This window comes from Drosophila eugracilis, unplaced genomic scaffold (genome assembly GCF_018153835.1).
Source record: "Drosophila eugracilis isolate 14026-0451.02 unplaced genomic scaffold, ASM1815383v1 contig_2152, whole genome shotgun sequence".
Classification (NCBI taxonomy): domain Eukaryota; kingdom Metazoa; phylum Arthropoda; class Insecta; order Diptera; family Drosophilidae; genus Drosophila; species Drosophila eugracilis.
The window spans coordinates 1,755,687-1,781,027 of record NW_024573036.1 but is presented as its reverse complement, the minus strand read 5'-3'; the positions used below and the strand labels follow the sequence as shown (position 1 = coordinate 1,781,027).

The window sequence follows — 25,341 nt, the reverse complement described above, 5'->3', positions numbered from 1 at the left end:
GAATATTTCTGCAACTAAACTAAACTTGGTCCAGATCCTTTTCCGATTTCCAATTTAAATTGATGATGTTGATGTTGATGCTGGGACCACTCCACTCACACACACACACACGCACACGCACAGTAGAAAGAGTGTTAGGCGCAAATGGAAAATGAAAATCATTTACTTATTAAATCCTTTAGGCAAACATTAATTTCCAGCCACAGAAACAAAAAGCGCCAAGCTAACCCCGAAAACAAGCAAACAAACAAGGGAGACGGGAGGCGTGGCAAAGTGCTTTTCACCAGGTGAGGAAAACCGGGTGAAATCCGGGGAAAATCGTGGGAGAGTCAGTCAAAAGCGCAAATTAACAGTTTGATTTTCGCCATCCCCTCCCCTGCGCTAAACAAAAACGCAACGAAAAATCAACAAAACGAGCGCCGGCCAAATCGATTTGGGATGCGAAGAGGAAAAGCGGGCAGCGGTGGGTTAAAGATGGGGGTCTGTTTTGGCAGGGGTAACCAGTTTGGGGCAGCACTTTGTGAAAATCAACGAAACAAAATCAAAGCTCTATTGAATTTTCTACTAAATGGCATTTTGAAAGCAGCCAAACAACAGCGGGCAAAAGAAAATGGAGGGAAATGGAGGAAAAACAAACAAACAGAAGGCCGAAGGTTGCCCTTTCACCTCCGCCCCCTAACACTCTCCCTCACCTATTGGGAAGTCATAGAAAAGTGCACGAAGAGTGTTACGAAATGCCAACAAGTTCAAAATGCTTTGACATGTGCTAAAAGGGTTCTCCCAAAAAAATATATCCCCACGCATATAAATAAACATGCACTCGCAAAAAAGTGTAAAAATTAAATAATAATTAATAAAAGTTTTCAAAAAGAAAATAAAGATCCCTCTACTTAGTTTTCTTTTAACAGTGACATTTTATTTTTTTTGCAATTTTTCTTTATTATTTTTAAATAAAATATTTATTTCTCCTGTAAGAACATAAAAAAAGAAAACCGAGCGATGGAAAGTCGGGAAAAGTCAGCTACACAATATTTTGCCACAACACCTTTTGGGTTCCAGCATTTCGACCGCACTCACACGAGGAGAGAAACAGAAACACATACATGTTGCCGAGGTGTCACCTGCCTTTTGCCAGAGACTGTGTTAACCCTTGGCGGGCTAGGGGGTCGAACAGGTGGGGAGCAGCGCAAAAAGAGGGACACCTTCTCGACCTTTGTCAACGTGTTCAACGACGTTCAGACAGCGTTTAGTTTTGACACACTGAAAACTGTTGAGATGGCCAGCGGGCTAAGGGGTTGCCATGGGGCATGGACATGGGGTTAATGGGGTTAAGGGTTTTTGGGGTCAACTCGAGAGTATTTTTTAGCGCGTAACAGCAATTGAAAAAGGGAAATAATTTCCATAAATGTGTCATTGAGAGCGTAGGAAAATAACTATAAATGAAAATATAATAAAAAGGGGACTGAAAACGAAGTCCTTAAAAAGTGGAGTAATATAAAATCTAAGCATGGGAAGGGAAAAGGAATTCATTGATTTAAGCTTGCTGTGGAATGGTCTATTTAAAATCCTATTTTTGTTGAAGATTAAAGGGGATTTCATCCACATTTAGCTTAATTAAAATCTCATTCCAAATAAGTTTTAAACTGATTCCAGAACTCTTCTCTTAACTACCTCCATCTTGGCTGCACTTCGAACTGATTTTAAGGCAGAAAGAAGTTTTTTATTCGCCACGAAAATTGATTCCTCGACAAGCGGAAGCGGAAATGTCATATTCTATATATGCATATATGGCAAATATAAAAAGTATTCACATTTATTCCTGCACTTTGGCGTACTGTCATGACCAAAAATAATGGACCACGTTTCCTACAAAATTTGTTTGCGTGCCAATTTTTGGCTGCACGTTGCCAGGGCCAAAGAAAAAAGTCAGCTAGCAGCGGGAAAATTCGGAAAATGGCTGGAACGCGGAGAAAAACTGTGCCAGTCATTACATTTATTGCGAGCACATTCAATATTGAACGAATGGCCCGCATGGATTTTCTATTTGAAATTAACAATTCAATTTCATTTGCATTTCAATGGCGAAATGTGGCAGACAAGTCGGCCCTCGTCCACCGAAGTGGGCGTTACGAGGGGCCTGGCGGAAAATGGGCGAAAAGTGGAGCTTTTGTTGCAAGCGAAATTTATTTAACACTACAAAAATTGCCGGCAAAAGAATGTGAAAGCACATAAATTGAACATAAGTGATGCAGTGCAAGACACGAAAAATAAAACCGAATTTCCTTTTGACAAGCCAAATTTAAATGCCATTTTCACCGACTTGTCCGAGTAAATTAATGTGAAAGGAATCCATGGAGCGTGTGCCACACTTCATTATAAATTTACTCTTAGGAACTATACTTTCGGTTTATTTCGGATTTAAAGTGTCTCTAAGGCGTGACTTTAAGGGAAAGGTGTAACATTTTCTAGGTTCACTGCCCAGACTTTTTCTGATTTTGAAATGTCAGAGCTGAGCTACTATTAAAATCAGCATTAAACTGAACTGTTCAGCATTTAGGCCACACTTCAAATAAAATATGCAAATACAATAGAACACAATATTCGAATTCGTTTATTGATAGATGCGAATTGAGCGGACGATGCATTTTTTATGCATTGAAATTTTGGGAAAACACTTTATTTGTCAATGGATTCGGCACTCTCGTGTCAGAATATTTACATACATCAAAACGGTGAGCTGGGCAATTTGAAAATTGAGGGGAGCCATGAGGTTGAGGGGCGAACTCGTTAGGCCAAATTGAAAATTACACAATAGAGGCACAAACTGGATTTTATTCGAGTTTTTTCCTTTGGCATAATTTATGCTGAGCGCAGTTTGGCAGCCACTGGACGAATGGCTGATAAATAATTAAGCCCCCAAAACACGCTTACAAATCTCTCTTCAATTATTCATCCAACAAACTCGGCTTGCTGAGTGTTTCGCGGGGCATTACGGGGTTAAGGTTTAATGAAGCTCTCGGGGAGGTTAGGGGAACGGCAAGGCGTGAAGCTGTGAAGCCTCATTTAGATACGAAGCAAACTTCTGTAGAGAACAAGCGGGAGAACAACGAGAACAGGGCTGTTGCCTTGGCTGCCATCTAAAGGTGACGAAATTTAGAAAATATTTAAATTAAATAATTTAAAATGAGTACCGAAAACTGATGGAACAACTTAGTTAAGTTTGTTTAATTCTGAAAATAGTATTAGTTAGCTTTTTTTTTAGCTTCTTCCATTGAGAATTCAGCATCACTGGTTGCTGGAATGTGGGAAAACCACGCAATGGAGGTTCTCGGTTGGAATAGATGAATGTTTAGAAGGCCTTTCGTTTGCCAACTCATTTATGAGTTTTCATCATTTTCGTCTGAGCGAAGGGTGGAGTGGGAGGCGAAAGTTTTTCAATGTTTTGATGTGTTATTTGTATTGCCTGTTGGCTTGTTTGTTAATTGTTGCAACAAAAACAAGAATCATCAACAGGAGTGGAGGCGAAAGAAAGCCTAAAGTTGGAGAGCATTTTTCAACTTTAGCTTGCATTTGCCGAGTGATTTCATGGAGCGCATAATTACGCAAATTAGCATAAATGAGTGCCAAAGAAAGCAGCAACTCCTCGTGCAATTTCTACCCACTTTCCGGCATTCGAGACTCGAGCCCTCAGAACTGATAAAAGGGTGAAGCGGAAAATATGCTTCGGAAAAACAAATAAGTAGAAATAAATCACTTTTTAAAATTATTTGTTTTCTACTTAACATTTATAGCATTCTATCTATTAGAATGGCTTTATTAAGTTTTTAAATATATTTATTTGAGATTTCTTCTTTGCCCTTAAAGCCATGTAACCCTCTTCGCTTACAGAGTATCTGAAAAGAAACTCAGGCTGTGGAAATGCTTTAAAAGCCTTTTTTATTTGTTGGTTATAAATTATTTTTGCAAATTTTATTCGATGCGAAAAAAGAAGAAATTAAAACAGGCGGAGGAGTGCCAAGTGTTTGCCGAGCCAAAAGCAAAACATTAAAATAACTCGACCCTCTCCAGGATCATTTAGGACCCCCTTTTGCGCCGGCCAGCCAGCGAAGCAAAAAGTCATTTCAAATGTTAATGAGCTCGTGTAAATAGACAAACAATGGCAAAGAGGATTGAGATGGGAAGGGGTTTTCGTCGTTCGCCGGCAAAGTAGTTAAAATTTTTCCAAGTGAAATTTGAAAACTGAAAATGTAGCTGGCAGAAAGGGACAAGAGACAAAAGAGAGTTGCATTTTATGGCCAACGCCATCAAATTTGCATGCTAAGCAAGCGAAAGAGACAGCCGGAGTTGGGGAGAAAGAGATGCAGCATTTCGGAGGATAAGAGCCTCTGCTTGAAGTGGATTATATACCGAAATCTTTGCCAGACAAGAGAATTTAATAACTTGCGAAGATTCTCTTGAGGAAGTTTTCTAGAGGCTTCTCCAAAAGCTGGAACTGGCTGTTCAAGAAAGATAGGCGGAAAGTTAGTTAGGTGAAGTCCATGAGCTAACTGGGCTGAAAATGGCTTTCAAGGTAAGGATATATAATTAAGGAAACCCTTTTTAGTGGTGTCATAAGAGATACTTCATAGACTTGGTGTAATAATATGAATAAATAATTTCTTTCTTCATCGTATTCCTGATATCTTTCTGCTGACCAAACATTATGCTGAGCGAAAGCGCAGCGATCCGGATACACGTCCAATCATCTCCTTTTCCTTTCAATGATTTTCTGACTCATTCTAAGCCCAAATTATCCGGCCAACTCCCGAATGCAAAGCCCTCAAAGCTGAGACAGCCATTTTCGGCTCACCCTTCCCATTTCCGAATCAATCCCCACCTTTGGATGGCTCACATAAATCATTAAGGCGGCTGTGGCGTTAATTGTTTGACCAAAGTCCGGGCTCACAAAATCGAAAGGTAAGCCAGGAGGACAGAGAGGGCGGTGGCCAAGGCAGAGGGCAAGCCACTAAGGAGAACTCCTGTCAGAGGGACATTATTGATGGGGCCGAGGACAAGACAGCTCTGGCATAAATGATTTGATTTTCGACTCGGGTTGGGGCTGACAATCCAGTAGCGAGTGCATTGAGAAAAATTGGAAGGGGTATATGTATGATGTTACAAGAAGGCTTATACATACCTGTTTTAAGCAAATACTGTTGTATATATCCCCATATTATATAGAAATATAAGAATTAGAAAGGAGATAATCTCTTTAATACTTCTTAAATGTCAGTTCGAAATGATCGATGAGAAGAAATCCCGAGAATGTGCCCAATTAAAAGAAAGTTATCTCTTATAAGTGGCTGTGCTGGTCGGTAATTATTTTCCTGTGCACTTCCCTCCTGACAAGCACTTATGGCGTATGCGTAATATTTTTGTAGCCAACCTCGAATCGTGTGACGAATACAAGTGATGTGGGGAGGGGGTATGTGTGTGGACTGTTGTAGTGTTAACATCTCGTAGCAAAATGTAAGTAAACATACAACATGGTCAAATAGGACTTCTGCAGCGGATGTTGTTGCCGTCGCATAATTCAATATTCGATGTCAATGGGCGAGTGTGAGTTTGCTTGTCTAATTAAATTGACACATTGACAAGTTTGTGCTCATTAGCCAAGACATAAACAACCGGCGAGTCATGTTCTGGTTTGTTTCACGATCTCACTCTAACCCCTCTGCCCCTGCACCTGGCACTTGTGAGTTTTGTTTAGTTTATAGATTTGCGTTTATTTATGATACACAAAATCCCACGAAAGGGGGGCGTTGCAACACGCAACACACACGTTAATAGGCCACACGCCATAAATCATGAAAGGAACCTGAAAGGGAGGCGGTCCGATGGTCAGCGGGTTCACAGGTCACTGTATCAGTATATCAATGCCCCACGCCCACACCCACACCCGACACCCCATGCCACCCGCAGCAACCCACTTGGAAAACTAAAACAGCAAACTTGGCCCGAATTATTTATATAAAAAATGGCCTAACCACGTAACGCGTGATTTATTTACTAAACGTGCAACAAGGCGAAAAAAACCTCAGCAGAAATTACAAGTGCCATGGAGGGATACACTCGCAAAAAAGTAACCCCATAATCTACGGTAGATTTACGACATTTCGAATAATGAATTCATAATAAAAATCAAAAGAGGTGATTGTCATTTCCATTGTATTTTTATTATCAAATAATGAAATGTAGGCAGATCACTATTTCTAAGTTAATGCCAATGTTGTAACTAATCTTAATGTGACCCAAAACTTTTCATATCCTTTTTTTAATCTTTTTTCCGTGTGTATAAAAAACAGATACTGAGGTTATGTCGTAAGATCCTGGGCATTGTCTGAGCGCCTTGTTCATAAATAATATTTCTAAGCCGGCCCAACATGCACAGCAACATATGTTATGAGTTTTGGCCATGTTCCTGGGCTGGGTAGTATCTATGGAAGCGACATATATCTGGAGGTTTATGTGAGCCCGTGTGGGGTGAACCGACAAAAGCATTTGTCACAGTTGAACGCCGTTAACGGTTAACAAGAAGAAAGCACAGAAATGGCCAAGAGAAGCACCTTAATCAGTTCAGGAAGAATAAACAGGGCACAGTGAGAGAGAGGAGGAGAGGAGGAGCTGGAGTTCTGTGGTTTTTGGGGGGAGTTAGCTGATTGCCAAACTTTAGCTGATTGAGCGAAAAATATTCCCTTGATGACGAAATAGCCACAAGTAATCAGGCAATCAATCTAACAAATATTTAACTTGTTGAAAGGGGAGTTGGGAAATTTAAGAAAAATGCGCAATCAAACTAAGCTACTCGCTGCTGTTCTAAGACAAAGAAGGTTAAATCAGAAGTAGGTAATACAGATATTACGTGAGCTAATGGCTGACTAGGATACAATCTGGTGAGCACCTAGCAAACTAATTACCGGTCTCAGTGCTCAGAGTTCAGAGTTCACCCCTTTCCAATTTAAGCCCCCCCATAAATAGTTTCAATTGCTGGCGCAGCATGACTAAATCATCATTTATGGCAGCAGCTGTTTGACAATCTCCCCGACCACCGCCATTCATTATCTTTCGCTAATTGAGTCATCTGGCAGTGGCTTATCTATCATCTTATTTGTGAGGCCAATTTGGCCAGCGCCTTCCGCCGAATATCGTTTGAGTAATATCGGAGCTGGAACTGCGGGTTATGGCAGTGCCTTCAATCATGGCCGGGAAATGAGCCTACACCCCGCCCCCCTCTCATGTGTGCACACGCATCATGTCGGCCATTATTTATCTTTTACTCCTTTCAAAGGAGGCCTCTGCACTTCCCCTCTCAGCACTTTCAACTCCGCATGCTGCCTTCGTTTTTTGCTGTTGTTCTGTATATTTTTGGCACAAATTTCCTTTCCGCTTCCTATGGCGAGTTTTTATGACAGCTACGCGAAAACAGTTGAGCACCCCGGCAAGGAAAAAAACAAAAACAGAAGAGCATGTTGAAAAATCTAGACAAAAAATGAGAAAATACCGTTTGAGTCCGCTCGTGCACACAGCTTGAAACAACATTTTCCTTCCCTGCCATTAGTTTGGTTTTTGTGTGGGATTTCTGCCCTTGTTCTTAAGCATTTTCCGGGGGACAACGCACTTCCTGCTTCCAAGGGCCAAAAAGGTTCTTGAACCCAGACTGAAAACATTTTCCGCACGATTTCAGCAACTGTTTGTAATTTTTAGAGTTGTTTTTGTATTCAAGATGAAACTGTTTCTAATTGAGATAGATTCCCAATAAAGAGTAACACAATTTGGTATAGAACAAGGTTTCTAATGAGGCTTGGAACTGTCGTCCATTTTCGCTGCAATTTCATTTCTCTTCCGAGTTCCTTGCAATGCTTTTTTTTTAGCCTCGCTTGTATTAAGTCTTTTGGCCTACATATTCTTTCGAAACGGCCGTGTGGTCATGTGTCATTTTGGTCATTTGTTTTAGACAAACCCCCAGTGGAATGGCCCTCCCGTCCCTCGAATGCCCATCTGCACTGAAGTGCATTCAAACGTAAACGAGCTGCATTGGCCGCAAAACAAAGCGGCCAACAACCAAAAAAATATGGGGGAGACCGGCAGAGTTTCTGGGTGGAAAAAAACTAAAAGGCTTTAAAACCTAAAACACAAAAATTGCGGCCTGGGCAACATCAACAGCGTCAGAGAAGTACACGGAAAAATAAGATTTCTTACGCTCTTTCAGGCTTTGACATGCACTGGAAAGGGGTTTGATTAGGAAAAGTAGCTACCAATAATATTCCTTTATTTAATTTAATATTTTTTTGTATTTTTCGATAAATTTTAAATAAATTCTAAAATATTTAAAAGTTAATTTGAACTTTTAGTGTGAATTTTAAGTGTTTTTATATCTCAATTAAATTTAATGTGCAAATGGCAGGCTTCTGTTATTTTTCCCCTGTGCAGCTAACCGAACCCAAAACTCCACTCAAGCTGTGTGCTAAACTTCAGCAACACTCCGCCCATAACCTCTTTCCCAGCCCCTTTCTAAGCCGCCTTCCAGCCCCCGCCACCGTCCATTCAGTCAACAAATATGTTCAACATGCCAGAGCTTCGTGCTGGCCCATTGTGTTCCTGATCCTGATCACTGCGCTGTGCATTTTAACGCTGGCTTCGCTTTTTTGCGGCTTTTCTCCTCTTTTTTTGGCTGGGGTATGCGGGAATTTGAATGGGCTTGTGACAGTTGGGGGCAGAGGAATTAATTCCTGTTTATTCATGGTGGCTTTGGGGAGATCGAAGAAACTTTGAATGGGAATAAAGTTGGAAAAAGATGGTTACTGTTTTTGAACGCTGCAAAATTGAGGGGAGTAGCCAAACTAAGCTTCATTTTGTCGGTTTTTACAATTTAAAAACATTTTTTAAAACAGTTATTTAAGCATTTTAGTTAATGTCATTATTTTTTAAAGTTCCTCTCAAGTTTTTTCCTTGCTTCCTCTATTTCTTACTTTTGTTTTGGTTTGGGTTTAACTTTAAATGAATTTCTATTATTTTTGTGTTTATTTGAGCTTTGCAACTGCACTGCTGGCACTCCCTCTCCCGAGATTTCCCGATTTTCCTTCACTCCACCGTCCGTCTGGATTCCTGTTCTTAGCCTTGTCTGCTGCTGTTTTATTCTGGCACTCATTGCTCTTCTTGGCTGTTTTTCTGGTTTTTCTTGTTATTTCTTGTTTTTCCCCTATTTTCCCCGTCGTTGTTTACTGCTGCACACAACTAAATTGGTATATCCGTTTTTATTAAGCAACATTTCCGGTTTCTCTCGAGTGTTTTGGCTGCACTGGAACGCTGAAGGAGTAAGCGGAGGAAAATGGCCGGGAAAAGTGGGGAGCGCAACTCTCAGCCAGTGACAATTTTTCATGCTGTTGTCAGTTTTTCTTTCACGGAAATCTTGCCCCTCGCAGTTCGTTAGTTTTCCCCCTCCTCGGCATGTGTGGGTTTTCTTGTATTTATCTCTGCTCTCAGTCTGAGTTCTCCATAGCCTTTTTCTGCTCCTGCTTCTGCCGAGGAAAAAATGAAACTCATTACGTATACGCAACGTGGCGTGTCACGTAATTCACGCTTGGCTGACATCGAGCAATTGATTTGTGTTCCACATTGATTGCCCCACTGCCCCCGAGGCTAATATCACTAAGACCCCGTCCCTCCAATGACTCTCAAACTGGGTTATACCTTTTGTTTTTCCTTCAATGCGGCTCATTATAATGCATGCATTCAAATTAAATTTGCCGGAGCCAGCGTAGAAAAGAAAAGGTCCAAATGCTCAACGTTTATCTCAATAAAAATCCTTGAGGACCTCATACATATTTACACTGATAAAAATCAGGCGTATTGTTTGAGTTGAGAAAACTTAAATATTAAACTAAATCAGGAAATCCTATTAAATATTATGAACTTAAATATAATAAACTGATAAAAATATACTTCCGAAAATCACTCTGCTATCACAAACCCCTTGTTTCTCCCTGTGCACAGATGTGTGAACGAAATTCGAGGCGCTTTCGTGTGGTCAGGAATGCTTAGCCACATTTAAACTTCTGCTAACCCAGTCTATGCTGCTCGTTTTCTATCCCTCTGGGGCTGTGTCAAGGCGCAAGATAGTTTCAAAAGTGATTTGGGTACACTTTCGGGATTTGGTTTTTGCCAGCCTGGTTCTGGCCATCCTTTTTTCTGGTCAACGGCATATTAAATTAAAGCGTCTGGTCGTTGTCCCTTTTTTCTGGGTGTCTCGGCCCAAGTGTCAGTTGCAAGTGTCAAAGGTGCTTCTGTTTTTAAATTATCCTCCGAGCAACAAAAACATGACAACAAATTTGTGTGAATATGCGTTCCTATCTCTCCCCCAGATAAGAGTCCTTGTCTGTCCGGGTCGCTCAGAAATATGGAACAGGGCAAATTATGCAGAAAACGGAAAATATGAAAATAAAAACAAGGGTCGAGAGCTAACTGAAATGCTCGCCTGTAAAGTGAATCTGTTAGGAGATTATTCTAATGGAAAACTCATAATAAATACTTTGGAGTGGGCGTAAAGGGGGTTTCTTTGGGATTAAATGTAACGGAGTTAAATGCTATGATGGTTGCATGTTTCAAATGGAAATCAGTTGAGGGGAAACTGAAAAATAAAGAATCGGCTGAATGGGTAAATAGAATGGCAGAAAAGGCTGGGTAATTATAAGTGAGATTTAGAGAGGTCTAATAAAGCTATTTAATAAGAAATAAATACGAATAAAATCTTTCCCTTGCTAAAAACCCTTTTTTCTGAATATCTTCCTCTCTGGAAATCAACAGCATTGCAATTATTTTAACAAAAGAAATAAACACAGATTGGTTTGTTATTCAATTAGGTCCTTAATTAAGTGCAACTGGTGACTTGCCATATTTAAAACAATCTAATTGAGCAACCTCAAAATGCTGCTTTGATTTTTAGGGCACTCGTTGTTGTCAAACAAAGTGCAACAAAGAAAATGCTCAATTAGTCGCGCTCTCTCTGCCAGCACGACCATTTCCCAGCGAGGAAAGTGCACACATGCAGTATGGCCTAATTAAAAAGCATAATTTAATTAAGAGGCGTCAGCAGGCCGAGTTTGTTGGTGCTTGACAAAAACAGAAAGCGGCGCCGAGTGGAGGCCAAAACTTCTGCCATATGCCACAAAACAAGGACTGAGATCCGTACAGCAGCGGTCAAGGAAATAGCAGTTAAGATGGCTTAGTAGAGGTGAACATTTTAATATTAACTTAAGCAAATCAACAATATACCAATCAACATACTAACAAACTATTACTGAAGAAGAGTAAGATTATTAAAATTCACCTTCCATCTTCAGTACTATTCTCTTTGCCTCCACTGTAAGTCGCTCTCTTTCTTTCCGTGTCGTTCTCTCTCTTTCGGCTGCGTGTAAATGCAGTCGTAAATTTTGCGGCAAGTGCAGTGCAGCTGCAGGTTCATGTTCGAATATTGCGCTGCACAAAACATGACAAACATTCGGCATGACTGGCTCTGCATGCAACATTCCGAATATTTGGCATTATTTAATTTACAGCAAATTAAGTTTAATGTTTTACAAGTTAACCGCATGATTTATGCAGTCCGCACGTACGCCCCACTCAATCACGGCAGCCTTTGACAATCGTCGCACAAATTATGCCAAATTAAATGCCGGCAAAATGATGGAAATGCAGTGGAAAGTGCAGAGAAATGCAGGCAAAGGACAATTGAAATGGACTCTCAAAATTGCATTATGCAGAAAAAGGAGGTCAAGAGGAGGGAGATCAAAAAGTGGGTAGTCATCGGAGATGCTTAGATACTCTTTTGAGAAATAATATTTAGAAATTGGAGAGATTTTCCTTATCTCTCTGAAAAAGTGGATAAAGTAGGAGGTATTTAAAACATAGATAAAAGAATAAATATTATAATAGCTTTTTCTGATCCTAATTCGTTTTGTAACTTAAAAAATAAAACACTTGGTTAGTATAACTCATAAGATCAGTTAGGGACCATCACCGATATCCTGTTTACGTAATGAGCTCATATCTAATGCCCATCTCTGTTCACCTTCCTCATTAGTTTGCGACACCTCGGAATTCCGTATTCTGAATCTGTAGTCCGATATCTTTGCCCAGCAAACTGCATTTGCATTCTCAGCTACCCAAGCGGACCGCTCCGGTGCACAGATATTGGGACGAGGAGGATGTGTGGTCACCACAGGCATATTCTCTAGCAGATTCTTGGTTTCTGTTTGACCCCTTTACCCCCGGAGTCCCCTTAACCCACGGACACACGGTTCGGTCCATCTGTGCGTGCCTTATTGACTCGGCTTGGCTTTCAACGCAACTGAGCCGCAAAGTCAATTCTGTGAATGAATCCACAGTCTCTTAGCCAGCGGATATGAAGATGGACAAGGAGAGGCCCGAAGAAGGATGTCAGCACTGAGAAAAGTTTAGAATTCTTTGGATCCTGTTGTTATTAGAATGGGTTTCTAGTCAAGGCATTAGCTGTTATAAAAATGTATATTGAAGATTCATAAAAAAATACAAATATTAGTAAGTAGTAATAATTTGTTTTTATATAAAAAACATTTCTTTTTTGTGCAAGGCAGAGGCGTAGGCCTCCCCTTAGCTGGCAGCATAAATGAAGTTCTAGTTGCAATGTGACGTTGATTTTTCATTTCAATTTTCTTGCCGTTCGAGTCCTCTACGACCGCTCCTTTCTGTTTTCCAAGCCCCCTGTTCTCCGCCGCCCGTTCATTGTCATCCTCATTCTGAAAATGTTTACTTTGCACTGGTCGCATATAAAACGGGGACCCAACTGCTTGACAGTCCGTCATGGGATCCGAGTGTTCCAGTATAGGTATGAGTAGGATATGTCCCAGACCCCTTTTCCTCCTCCCTCCCCGTTTTATATATGTGTGCGTGGGTTTTAGTTTGCTCGGTTTGCTTTAACTGTTGTTGATACGGTTTCCGTTTGTCTAAAGCTCCGTGCGGCACTTAAGTGAACTTTAAACACTTTTATTAATGGCATATTATGTAATATACGTGCCCTGGATGGCGCGGCTCCTCCCCTCTCCGCCGCTCGTTTTAAGTGGATAGGCAACTTTTGCCAGCATTACTAGCTGCAAATGTTTTAATTAAAGTGAAATTGGGTATTCTGAGTGGCACACAAGTCCTTACACACTGCCTTTCCCCTCCCTTTTCCCATTCCCCTTTACCCAACCCTCCCCCACTTTCCAACCAAATCCGCTGCAATCCCAACTGGCAGCGATTTAGCCAGATGTTACGCATACGCAGCGTAAAACTTTTCCCATGCCCACCAGCCATAAGCCATGAAGATGGGGAAATCATATTTCCATTTCGGGCACATTAGCTGTGTAAAAATACCTAAATGGTTGAGGAAATATTATTTTCTCAGTTCCTAAAAAGTGGCGAAATTAAAGTATTTGCTTGGATTAGAAATTAATGTAGGCAAAAGTTCTCAACTTAAGTTTATTTATTAAATACCATCTACATACGTTATAAATCTATTCTTAAGAATCACTCCTTTGCATTTTCCGTATCCAGCCTCCATATAAAATAGCCCCATGGACTCTCGGTATAGATTCGCCAAACATAATCCCTGCACAAAATCCCGCTAAGAGCATCGCTGGGTTTATAATTCCTGATCCCCGGCGGTTGATGTAATTGCCTCTACTCATCCTCCATTTTTCCACCGCCCACTTCCGGTTTTCCACTCAGCGGCGTCCATCGCTTAGTCATCAGCCATGTTTTCCGCATTTCCCACTCCGAGAGATCCATTTTCCAGGCATGTTCCTCATACCCGGCGACGGCTAAGCAAATACTTGGTTCTGCCTCACATTACGCATACGCAACGTTTGCAGTTAATTTGCAAATGCTTCACATTCCGACTTCTTAATGAGTTGTCTCACCGGGCGAGGACATCAAATGGTCCCCAAAAGCGGGGTAGGGTAGCAGAATTCATTATTAAACTTCAGTCGCTTGTTTACCTTCCGATTGACTGGCGATTGTTCGACGAACGAACGGATTGCAATCCACTTTTTCTCCTGGATCGCTTGTTATGCTTTATGTGCGGCAAATATTTGTCACATAAGCTGTTCTCTCCATTCAGGAATCACTGAGGAAAATCAGGATAAAAGAAACTAGACTTTGATCTGCATAAACTTTTGTCTGTTTTATTTACAAATCTAATCAAATGACTTACAGAATCTACTAATGGACAGACATTGTTTTATAGATTCTAGGTCTTTATCTCCTTTATCTCCTATCTAGTTTTTCCAAGTGCATCCCTTCTCAGGCTGTTCGTGTTGCCGTTGCAGCTGCAATGTCTTGTTAAGCGTATGAGCTGCCACATATGCTTCAGCACAGGCACACACACTGGATATGGGATGGCATATCCCTTGTGCGAGTTCTTATCCCAGCCGACAAAGGATCCTCCCAGTTGCTTTGAGAGCCCCACTAAAGACTTATGGCATTAGAGCACAGCAGCAAAAGCAGAGGCAAAGCAATAGCAAAAGCAACCGCAACAACTTAGCGCATGTCAGCAACACATTACACGGAGCACAGAGCCATAAACTTGGAAATATGGTCAGAGATGTGGATAGAAAGGCTCTTAGAAAAGGGGGATTAATCGGAACAGCATTTACACATGTAAAACTCCAACTTCAGTAAGATTCATAGCCCCCGTTTTCATTCAAGAAATTTAAAAAAGTGATAGAGTTTAATATTTCTGAGTTAGTTGCAAAACTATTCTTAACAATCTAAGCCCTCGCTTGTTTTCCTTTTACCCAAAAGCCATTAGAAAATTGCACCTCAAATGCGAACCAAAAACCGATTCCCTGATTTTTGCAATTCCTTTGGTGACCCAAAGGCTTCCCAGCTTCCAAGTTAATCCCTTTTCAAGTCCAAAGCTACGTCACTGGCCAAGAAGCTCTCCGCATATACATATAGTTGATTTTCAGGCAGCAATTGCTATTGTTGTAATTGTTATGAGCAAAAATAAGGGGAGCGGGGAGTTCCCTGGAACTCCGAGGTTAAAAAGTAATATATTTTGCAACAACAATGGCAGGAGGCAAGACTACATATTATATTTATATGCCACACACACACACACACTCATACTCAAAACACACAAAAAAAAACAACAATGGCTGATGTTAAGAGCAGAAATTCGCATTAAGCTAAAAGAAAAGCAGAAGCTGGACAGGGAAAATTGTAGAGGGGAGGGTTAAGGGGAAAATCCAGGGGTTGTCTCAACAACAGCCGGGGAAAGCCACAAGTAAACGAGCCAAGAAAACAGCTTGTTTTAAGTGTAACACACACCCCCGCACACACGGCCACACACATTAGTTGCATTTTGTTCGGGAAAAACATTTTCCCACCTCATCCCGCTCATGGTCTTGTCGGCGTTGTAGCATGAAATCTGTTTTAAAAACTCCAGACATCACACACACAATGCCCGAAATGCCATAATTCTTGTCTACGCACAGAGTCTGCCACACTCTATGCGAAATAAATAATTACAAACAAGTCAAGCAGACACCGCCAGAAAATGATGTACCAGTGTTGTATGTTCCATGGCTGGCGGCTGTGGGGGAAAGCGGAAAATTATGGGGGCAAAGGAAGTGACGGAAACTCAAATTGCTGCAGGGGAAGTTGCAACCAAAGTGCAACACACTTCGTTTGATTATGCCCCCTGCTAGCCATAAGTGCATTAAATGTCTCACTTGGAAGCAAGTTAGAGCCAAATAAGTACTTAACTCTAGAATTATTTGCATGAGAAATAATTTAAAACTAAAATAAAATAAAACATAAAAGCTAAGAGAACAAACTGAATTTATTTTTAAATCACTGACTTTTTGAATTAATTAAATCACCATTAAATGATTCAAAAAACAATCACTCTTTTCAGCAAGTCATTCAATTAAAACGGCTTTTTCGTTGTAGCCTTTCGTCAATACAAAAAGTTGTTGATGTGCCAAGTGAGGCGTTATTTGTATTAACCTAGATTTATTTATTATTCAATCATATCATATCACTTTTTCGGCTAGCTCAGAGCATTCCACCCTGGCTCTATTCTAAGGACTTCATATTTACCCACATGCCATGCCTATGATGCCATTTGTGTTTATGAAGACGACGCGTCGTCGACCCCAAACAAAGTCCAACTCGACATACGCAAAAAAGAATAACCACAGCCACAGAAACTAAAAAACTAAACAACAAAAAAACTATACCATAAAGTGAAAAAGTTTCATTTTTTTTACGAGTGTGTATAAAGTTTTTGTTGTTTGCTTTGGGTTTGTTTGGGTTGCATTTGGCCAGACTTGACTTTTGCTTTGGCATCTTTTTGGTCCAAACGAACTCCGACTTCATGCTTCTCCCCCTTTCTACAGAGAAGGAAAAAGTGTCTTAGAAATTGTAAGTTTAAAGTAATAGGTGTTATAGTATGCCGATAAGAGCAAAGACAATTCTTTGATTCATAAGAAAATATGAAAATTTATCAAAAAAGATAAGTTTCCTTTACCTCATTCATTTCTTCAAGTGCAGTGTGCACTTGCATTTATGAATGTTTAAGCTTTTCGAGTCGGGCTGAACTCAACTGAACTGAGTGGAGATAAAGTTTTCAGTGCTCAGTTCTCGGTTCTCCAGCGAACAATTGAAAAATTCATAAAGCTGGCAGGAAAAGTGAGACGGTGGAAAACTTTGCCGAAACTCTAATGATGGCTAATTATTACAAAATGCACACACTCACACTCACACACATATGGGACGGAATAAGTTTTTCCGCTGCGAGTGAAAACTTTCGTATGCAAACAAAGTTAATTTACATTTTAAAATCCATCAGATTGCAAAAGCTTGTTTAAATAATTGCAAAATACATTTCAGCCTTAAGGCCAAAAAAGAAAACAGGCTGGGGTAGGGAAGGCCCCGGAAAAACTTCGACACATTTTATAGTGAGTTTTTCCTCGAGCTCTGGCCAAAAAAGTGTTTTTCTTTCGACATGCTCATAGTAATTTTCCGCCACCTCTCCCGCCCCCGCTTTCGAAATCAACTTATATAAAGCAAATGAAATCTATATGCATATGCATTTCATGTTTTCATATGCACAAAGGGGCGGCGGGGTCGTGGTCATGGCAATTGAAGGCCCTCGAGGGACAAGCTCGTCGCTTATTCATAATTATTTGCCTGGAAATATGTAAATCGGTAGCCAAAGCAAATGTTAAACCCGATTCGCAGTCAGCTTTTCCGCTCATACTCGCTTTCATGTTGATTTCCCTGAATTTTCAAATTACCTTCGTTGATCGAACTGCGATTTTGCCCTCTAATTGGTTTGGCAACTGTTTACAAATTCGTCCGATTAGAAGATTGATATTAGAAGGATGATTAAAAGGGGATAATTGTGCAAATTCTTTGGCTACCTGTTTGTATTCTACGCTATTAAATAAACAAAAATGCCTTTTTAAATAATAATAATAATTATAATTATAATAATAGTAATAATTGACAACAAACTTATATATTAAATCAATCAAATCGGCTGATAGAATACGAGTGTAGAAGGTATGCTTTTAATTCGAGTAACTCTCTTATGAAATCCTTTCCATGTAATAAAAAGTTATTATAATATATTTTTTCAACCGTTAGCATTCCTATCAGAAAGGTATTGTAGGGAAAATACCAACTTAAAGCAAAGAAATGCCGGAAGCCTTGTTTTTCCGAATATTTCAATTTTTTGTCTTGCCGACTGTTAATTACAATAACAGCAAGAGAGTGCTGCCCAAAAGTTTCTACATGGTTGAATCAAAAAAGGAAAAGCGGAAGGAATAGCAGTAGCAGCGGCAGCTGGCGAAAAAACGTAGCATACATTTGAGCCATGGAAGCAATCGAAACTGCAGCCGCAGTGCATTGAGCTGTTTGTGTTTTGTACTATGCGCTTATATACCAAAAATCCCCAACAGAATAAAGCTGTTGCTTCGTTAAATATATGGCTTCATAGGAAAAAGCGAGCGTAACAATGGAGGGCGAATTGGGTAACAATTTTCCACAAACATACATACATCTATGGATGGGCAGATTGCACAAAAAACAGATTTGCTTCAACAAAATACATGAAAATTGAGCGGAGTGGAAAAACAAGGAAAGCGGAGAATATAAAAAGCAGGAGCACACAAAAAACTAAAATTCAGGCAGACAAATTAAAACTAAGCGCTGCATGTGCAAACAACTGCCCCATCCCCTGCACTTTCCCCATTTTCCCTCGCTTTCCCACCCCCGTTTTCCGGCCAGCACTCGACCCAATGGCGTCCACTCGACCATTTGCTCCATTTAGCTGAATACACACTCGAAAAAAAGGGAAAAACACGCCAAACTAAACTGCGTGCTTAGTTTTATTTGACCGGTGCTGCTAAAACTGTAAAACGACCACAAGTAAAAGCTTCAAAGTTTCATTTCCCCCACACCAGAAATATAAAAAAGAAACGAGCAAGGAAGCGCAGCTAGCGAAATTTGATTGGAATTGTTTCCGGAAAACTTATTTTCCAGATTTTTCACCAGCAATTATGCTCAAATAGTTTCGAGTTGATAAAAACGCGGAAACTCGCATGCTAAAATTATATTTAACGCCCGCAAAAAAGTCTTGGCATGCTGCACGCATTATTTTTTTGGATACTCCATGCGAGCAATAAATTTTGTTTCGATTATTTCCGGTTAATTTGGTTCTCCGAAAGATTTTTCCTTGATTTCTGCAAACAAAAACTTTGGGACAGTAAAGCTTAATGTAGTGGAATGAAATTTAAATATTAATTTTTACCTTTAATGCTGATGGATAGCTTGTAAAATTAAAAAATTAAATACATAACAAATACTTTAATATTCTTATCTTATAAAAACATATTCTTAAAAATCCAATTTGAAATAAACAAAAACGAAAACTCGTTTAATGGGTAAAGAATCCCGCAATTTGTGTGGAAATTCTTTCCGGGAACGCAAACCAATTTGGATGCAGTTCTTCCACTCCCTGGCTATTGTGTTTTGGTTGGCGTGGCATGTGAATTATTCATTTTTGTGGTATAGATTTACAATTTCCACGAGTTTCTACAATACCACTTCTATATACATTTTTTTTGCATTGTTGATTCTTTATTTTTGGTGCATGTACCATTGGCGCTGCCGCTCCGATGGTATTGATTTTCGTTTTTGCTCTGCTGCGTTAATAATAGTGAAAAAATAAATCAAATCAGTTTAGCAGCGAGGCTATATCAATGTTGTTATACGAATTTGAGCTGGATTTCGACGGGTTCTCTCTTAATTAAATGTACGCGGGCTGAAATTTGCACAAGGTAATTGAATTGCCGCTGCCAGTTATCCGGAAACAAATGTTGTTGTATGTACGACTAAGAGAAAAAGCAGTCTCGAACGTATTAAAAGTGCATATTTTTATATATTTTATTTTATGCCATGTATTTTTGCTGGTGTAATCGACTTTCTGTGTCATTGCAGGTCACCTTTGGCTCTCGATTGGCCTGATCTCCGGGGACGATTCGCTGGACACGCGTGAGGGCGTCGATCTGGTGCTCAAGTGCCGCTTCACCGAGCATTACGACTCGACCGACTTCACCTTCTACTGGGCACGATGGACCTGCTGTCCCACATTGTTCGAGAACGTGGCCATTGGCGATGTGCAGCTCAACTCGAATTATCGGTAAGTTTGTGCAATGGGCCGATAAATCACAGACACAGGCCTGGTCCCATAAATTCCACGCTGATGGCCGATTGCTGATGGCTGATGGCTGTCAATGAGCTGGCTGGCCGGCGATGTCAAGGGTTAAGGACATTTATTTAATTGCCAGCGAGGGCAGGATTGTTTTCCCTCGCGATAAAAGATGAAGGATGCGCCACCCAAGTCTCGGCCGTTCGACTGTTAAATTTATTAAAATTGCCGGCGACAACGTCATCGATGCCATTGTACATCATTAAATGTTCATCTGCTGGCGATAATTCATTACAAACAAGTTGATGGCTTCCCTTCGGGACCTCCCTGGATCCCTTTGGACCATCTGGCGCAGCTGTTGCCCAAAATCATTGCTATACATTGGCAGGAGAAGATATCAGGGTCTGGAGATGAAAAGTGATTACGAAAGTCGCAAACTTTGCTAATGAGGAACAAGGAAAATCGTTAAATAGGTGTCGAAACTTAGAATAAATTTAATAATAATTATATATATTATTTATGATTATTTTTTGTTCTTCATTCACATAGTGTAAGATAGAAATATCTTTCCCATAGGCAGACACCCGCTGTACATACGTGTAAACACATTGCGTATACGCAACTTAATTTCAAACTCTTACATTATGAAAATCCCTATGAAACTGAAAAACATGAAGGGGAAAGTAGGAAAAACTGGGAAGGGTGGAAACTTTTCGAACTGTTTGAACAAAATGCGTTGAATACTGCTCAGAGAGCTGCCAGGATATTTATTTATTAATCATAATAATCATTTTCCACAGCATTTTGAGCGTGAATGCTGAACAACAGAAAGCGGCAAAAAACACAACAAAAATAATAATGGCAGAGGGAGGGATCGAGAAAAACATTCAATGCGGCGTATGCTGCAAATCGCTTGGAAAATTTCAACAGGCCATTCAAAATACATGCCAGACAAAGGCCCATCGCAAGGTTAAGGGGCGGAGACGGAGGCGGAGGTGGAGGCGGAGGCCGAGGTGTGGCAGTGGGCAGGCACCGCCAGACGACAAGCATAATAAATAAATGATCCGGCAGATACATGTACTGCATGTTTCCGCTAAGTAGCAGCAGCCACAGGAACATGCAAATGCCAAAAACGTGTAAGCAGCGAAATGAAACAGCGCCGAGGCGCCGAAAATAAAATAAGAATTATTATAACACAATTTCGCTAATCGCCCGTTAAACAATTTGCTTGATTTATGTGGCCCTGGGATCCAGACTAATGGTGCAAAACAAGAAGAGGGCGCGAAAATATCTGAGATGTATACAAGGCGGAGAAGGGAGTTTTCCATTTCCTATTAAGAGGAATCTGATTTAAATTTCAGGAATATATAAAATATATATCTAAGCAATGAAATAGTTGTAATGTATTCAGGAGAATATCACTCAATATTGACCAGTTTAAAGTGGTTCCCTTCAAGCGCTTTAACCTCTCTACAAAGGAACTTCTGTAGAACCGCCCATTAAGCCATATCCTCACTCAGAAGCAAAAGAAAACTCCCGTTTTTTCCAGCCAAGTTCTAGTTGTTAAAAGGCCATCAGATTTCTTTCTTTCCTCATTTTTCTGTACAGCCATACATTTAGTCATTGACAGGAGGCGGCGCACAAAAGGCAATTGTGATCCTTAAAAGGCGTGACCGACAGGAGGAAAAATCCTTTCAATTTTTTATGCTCACAGCTTGGACTCGAAATGAATGGGTGAAAAACGAAAAATAGTGAAAAAGAAGGGTTTGCTGTTTTGCATTGACATCGAAACAAAAGGCTAATTGGGATGTTAGACAAAAGGCGCTGCAACTCTGGCCGATTTTTTCCAAGGTTTTCGCTTCTGTGGAACAAAACGAGAAGAAAGGAAAAAGCCTTTCCCAACGGCTGCGGCAGCGGCAGCGACGGCAACGGTAGCATGCGAAAAGATAAATTGTTTTTTAAATGAATTCAATAAAGCGTGCCATAACAAAATACGAAATACGAAATACAAAATACACAAATACGAGTTGGGAAACACAAAAGGCAGCCGACTTTCGAGGAGATTTGAACATAAAACGCCTATACAGTCGGCATGGCTTATTTGCATTTCAATTTGCATAAGTGGAGAGCCCCGCCTATATAGAAAATATATATGTTTCCATATCTCCGATAGATGTCGCATCGGGCTGGAAACAACACACGTGTTGCCTTTTCCAGGCCCCAAAAAGTCAGCATTTGATCTGTGTATTTTGATGTATGTCTCTCGCCAAGGTAAAGGTTAAACGTTGACCCGCATAAAGAGGCAAGCTGGGCTGATTCCGGGCAAACTGGGGAAAACTGGGGAACTTGGGACCATCCATTGATAACAACAAGCTACGTTTGCATAAATAGCAGAAATTATTGCCGCTCATCCATCACCCAAAATGCGAAATGTGTCAGCTGAGTCGTAGTCCACATTAATATAAAGTGGATATATATTCAAACAAATAACAACATCAGTCGGCAGGGAATGAACGAATTCACAGGATACCCTGCGATAGAACTAATTCATGAAAAAAAATACGCATTTTATAGAGTATATGATAGGTGCATTCTACTGATTTTTCATCATAATCAATACAGTAACTGATATTACTTATTCTGCTATTTTTAGCACTTAAATTTAATACAACACCAGCCATGCATGGCAACCAACTTTTTAAGTTCCTAGCGAAAAAGTATGCAACAAAAAAATTGGAAAGCCATTTCAGCCTTTCGATTCCTTTTCTCCCAGGGGAGTATCAAAATTTTTGCCACGGCAGAGGAACCACAACAAAGAGTCATGGGCTTTAGCAAATCAAAATTAAAAATCGATAGACAGCATGAGTTTCATATTAAATTTCTTTTAACACAATTGAAAAATGCCTCCCACTGATGTTCCGGATGCTTCCGTATTTTTTTCATTCATTCTTCATGCTCTCGGCTTTTATTTTTATTTTCTGAGCTGTGTATTTTGCTATCTGTTCAGTGAAAAGCAAATTTTTTGATTGTTTTGCACGCTCCACCAGCGAAATGTTTGCGGCACTTAAACAACAAGGGGCGGGCACCAGGCAAAATTCCAATATCATTCAGCAAACAGGCAGCGGCGCAAATAAAATGCGGGTTTGGGCAACATTCGAGGTTGTTAAGGTCATCAAAATGACAATTTTCGGGCGGGGAACCGCAAAAAGATAAGAGCAATGTATCTGACCGATGGCCAGAGAGTCGGAAAGCGAGCCATTTCCAATCCCAGTCCCAATCCCAATTCAATCCATCCATCACTGAGCCCCGTTGATGGAGCAGGGCAATTGTGAAATTTGATTGATTCCCAAAACTTATTGGAAATTAGCTGGTCAAATGGTCAAGTTAGTGAGCGAAAGGGGGATAAATCGATGACTTTTCAGTGCTTATTTATATGTCTCATTTGTAGGCCAGTGCTGAGGAATGACGGGAAGCCTAGCATGTCAGTGCTGGATAAACAACCGTATTTGTCAATACATTTTTAGCTTATAATAAATCTTAAATAACCTCCTTTTTGGAGTTTATTTATTAAACTAATTAGAATATCTAGTCGCATTTTGAAAACATAAATAAATTTTTAATTTCACTTCCCTTGCATCCAAATAAAGGCCATATATCACCCTTCAAAACGACTATAAATCAATCCCGGAACAATCCGCAATTAATCTGGAACCCAAATGCGGTTCGCAGCCGTCAAGAGCTGTCCAAAAACCGACCCAGCTTCAACCAACTCGATTCCGATATATCAAATGGCCTTTTCAACAAGCGCATTTAATGATTTCCACTTTGCGCGACGCATTAAATGACTTTACGACCTAGGACACAGATTTTGCAGATTTGCCCAATGGAATGCACAAACCCCGAAAGAGGCTTAGTCCGCACCCCCCCAGCCACGCCCTTAGCCATCCAAGAGCGGTTTCGCCCTCGCCCCACTCGACACATTTGCACATTTGCCGGCGATGTTTTGTTGTTTTGGTCCTCGTGGCGTTGCGTAAATTAATTTCAGTCGCTAAGCGTAATTTAAAGTTAGCTTAAGCCAGCAGACATGTACATAACCACACATGGTAGTACACTAAGAAAACAGTTTCCAACGAGGTTTGTATCACAAATGAAATTTAAAAATAAAATATTTTTCACTTACTTGCTCTAAGAGATGGAGTATGGTAAACTAGTCCGAATATGAAATGTAGTACCTCGTTGAGTTTGTAATTCAATTTCCAGAAAAACTGCATTCCCAGTTTAAAATTTAATTTTTTGGTCTTTTTTTGCAAAATTCGAAAATGCGTTTGGATCACCCTGATTTCCCCCCCAAAAATCATTATTTTTCGCATAGCAAACCCAAAAATGGTCGGAATATTGAATGTCATACCTCGTTATGTTTGTATTTCGATTCCTAACAAAACTGCATTCACAGCTTAAAATGTAATTTTTTGGCCATATTTCGCAAAATTAGATATTTGTACCCCCTCACCAAAAATCCGAAAATTGAAAAAATTGATTTTCTCAAAATTGTCTGGAATAGTATAGAAACATTTAGCTTTACTCTATAGCTGCTTTAAGCAGTATTTCTTGTATCTGTGTCTCTCGATTTGACCATAAACCCGAATAAAAATATCGCAAATCTTGGTAAAAATCTAATTTTTGCAGAAAAATTCAGGGTCTAGAATCTATTAGCTCGTTGAGTAAATATGTTTTCTCATCAAAACTGGAAATTAAATTTTGTATTAAGTGTTCTTTCATTTTTTCCAGTGCACGCACACACTTTGAAACATAAACAAGACTCACAGCAAACGGTCTTAAACTCGCCGCTGCTCCATGCAAATACGCACATGCGGTGGGCGGTTGGCCAAGGGAAAAGTTCACGACAGGGAGAGGCGGGGGGAAGAGAGGAGAGGAAGGACAAGAGGAAAACTGTGGAAAACAGGGGAAAATATGAAGGGGATTCGGCGGAACAGAAGGTGTCCGACCGCCCGCCGGCCATGAGAAGTTCATAAAGCTACGGGGCAAACCGAAAACCGAAAGCGGAGCGAGAGAGCCGCCGCCGGAAGTTGTCCGCCGTACGAAGTGCGACTTGTCAACGTGTACTTCCGGCCGCCATTCTTCGCCGCAATAACCGCAGAAATGCTGAGGGTCGGTGGACTGGTGGGGAAACGCAGGAGCCACGGCCATGACACACAGGAAGCAGTAGGCCCGCTCCTCCCTTCCGTCTGAGTCGCCAAACTTTATGAATAATTCACTTTAAATGGTTTTTTTTTTATTGCCGGCATTGTTGTCATTTGCTAGCTTACACTTGGCTGGATCCAGCTTAAAGACTCTCAAGTGCGACTTATTTCATTTGAATACCCGAAAATTATGGAATTTGTTTTACGGCAAGAAAGCAGACTTAGTTTTTATGGAAAGAAATTTTGATAAACATTTGAGTTAAATTGCAGTCTTTAAGAGGAAAGTATTAAAGAGTTACAATTAGACTAGAAATATTTTTCCAAAATCCGCTCACAAGCAAGGTTGTTGAATTCCTGGCTGATTAT

At 40.3% G+C, this 25,341-nt stretch overlaps 1 protein-coding gene across 1 annotated transcript in view; it reads left to right on the top strand.

Moving 5' to 3' along the window:
• LOC108111032 overlaps window positions 1-25,341 on the top strand; it is a 90,505-nt gene that overhangs the window by 26,749 nt on the left and 38,415 nt on the right. The window contains exon 3 of the mRNA XM_017220359.2: window positions 19,564-19,765. Within this exon, the coding sequence (XP_017075848.2) occupies window positions 19,564-19,765 (202 nt within the window). The remainder of the gene's footprint in view (window positions 1-19,563; window positions 19,766-25,341) is intronic.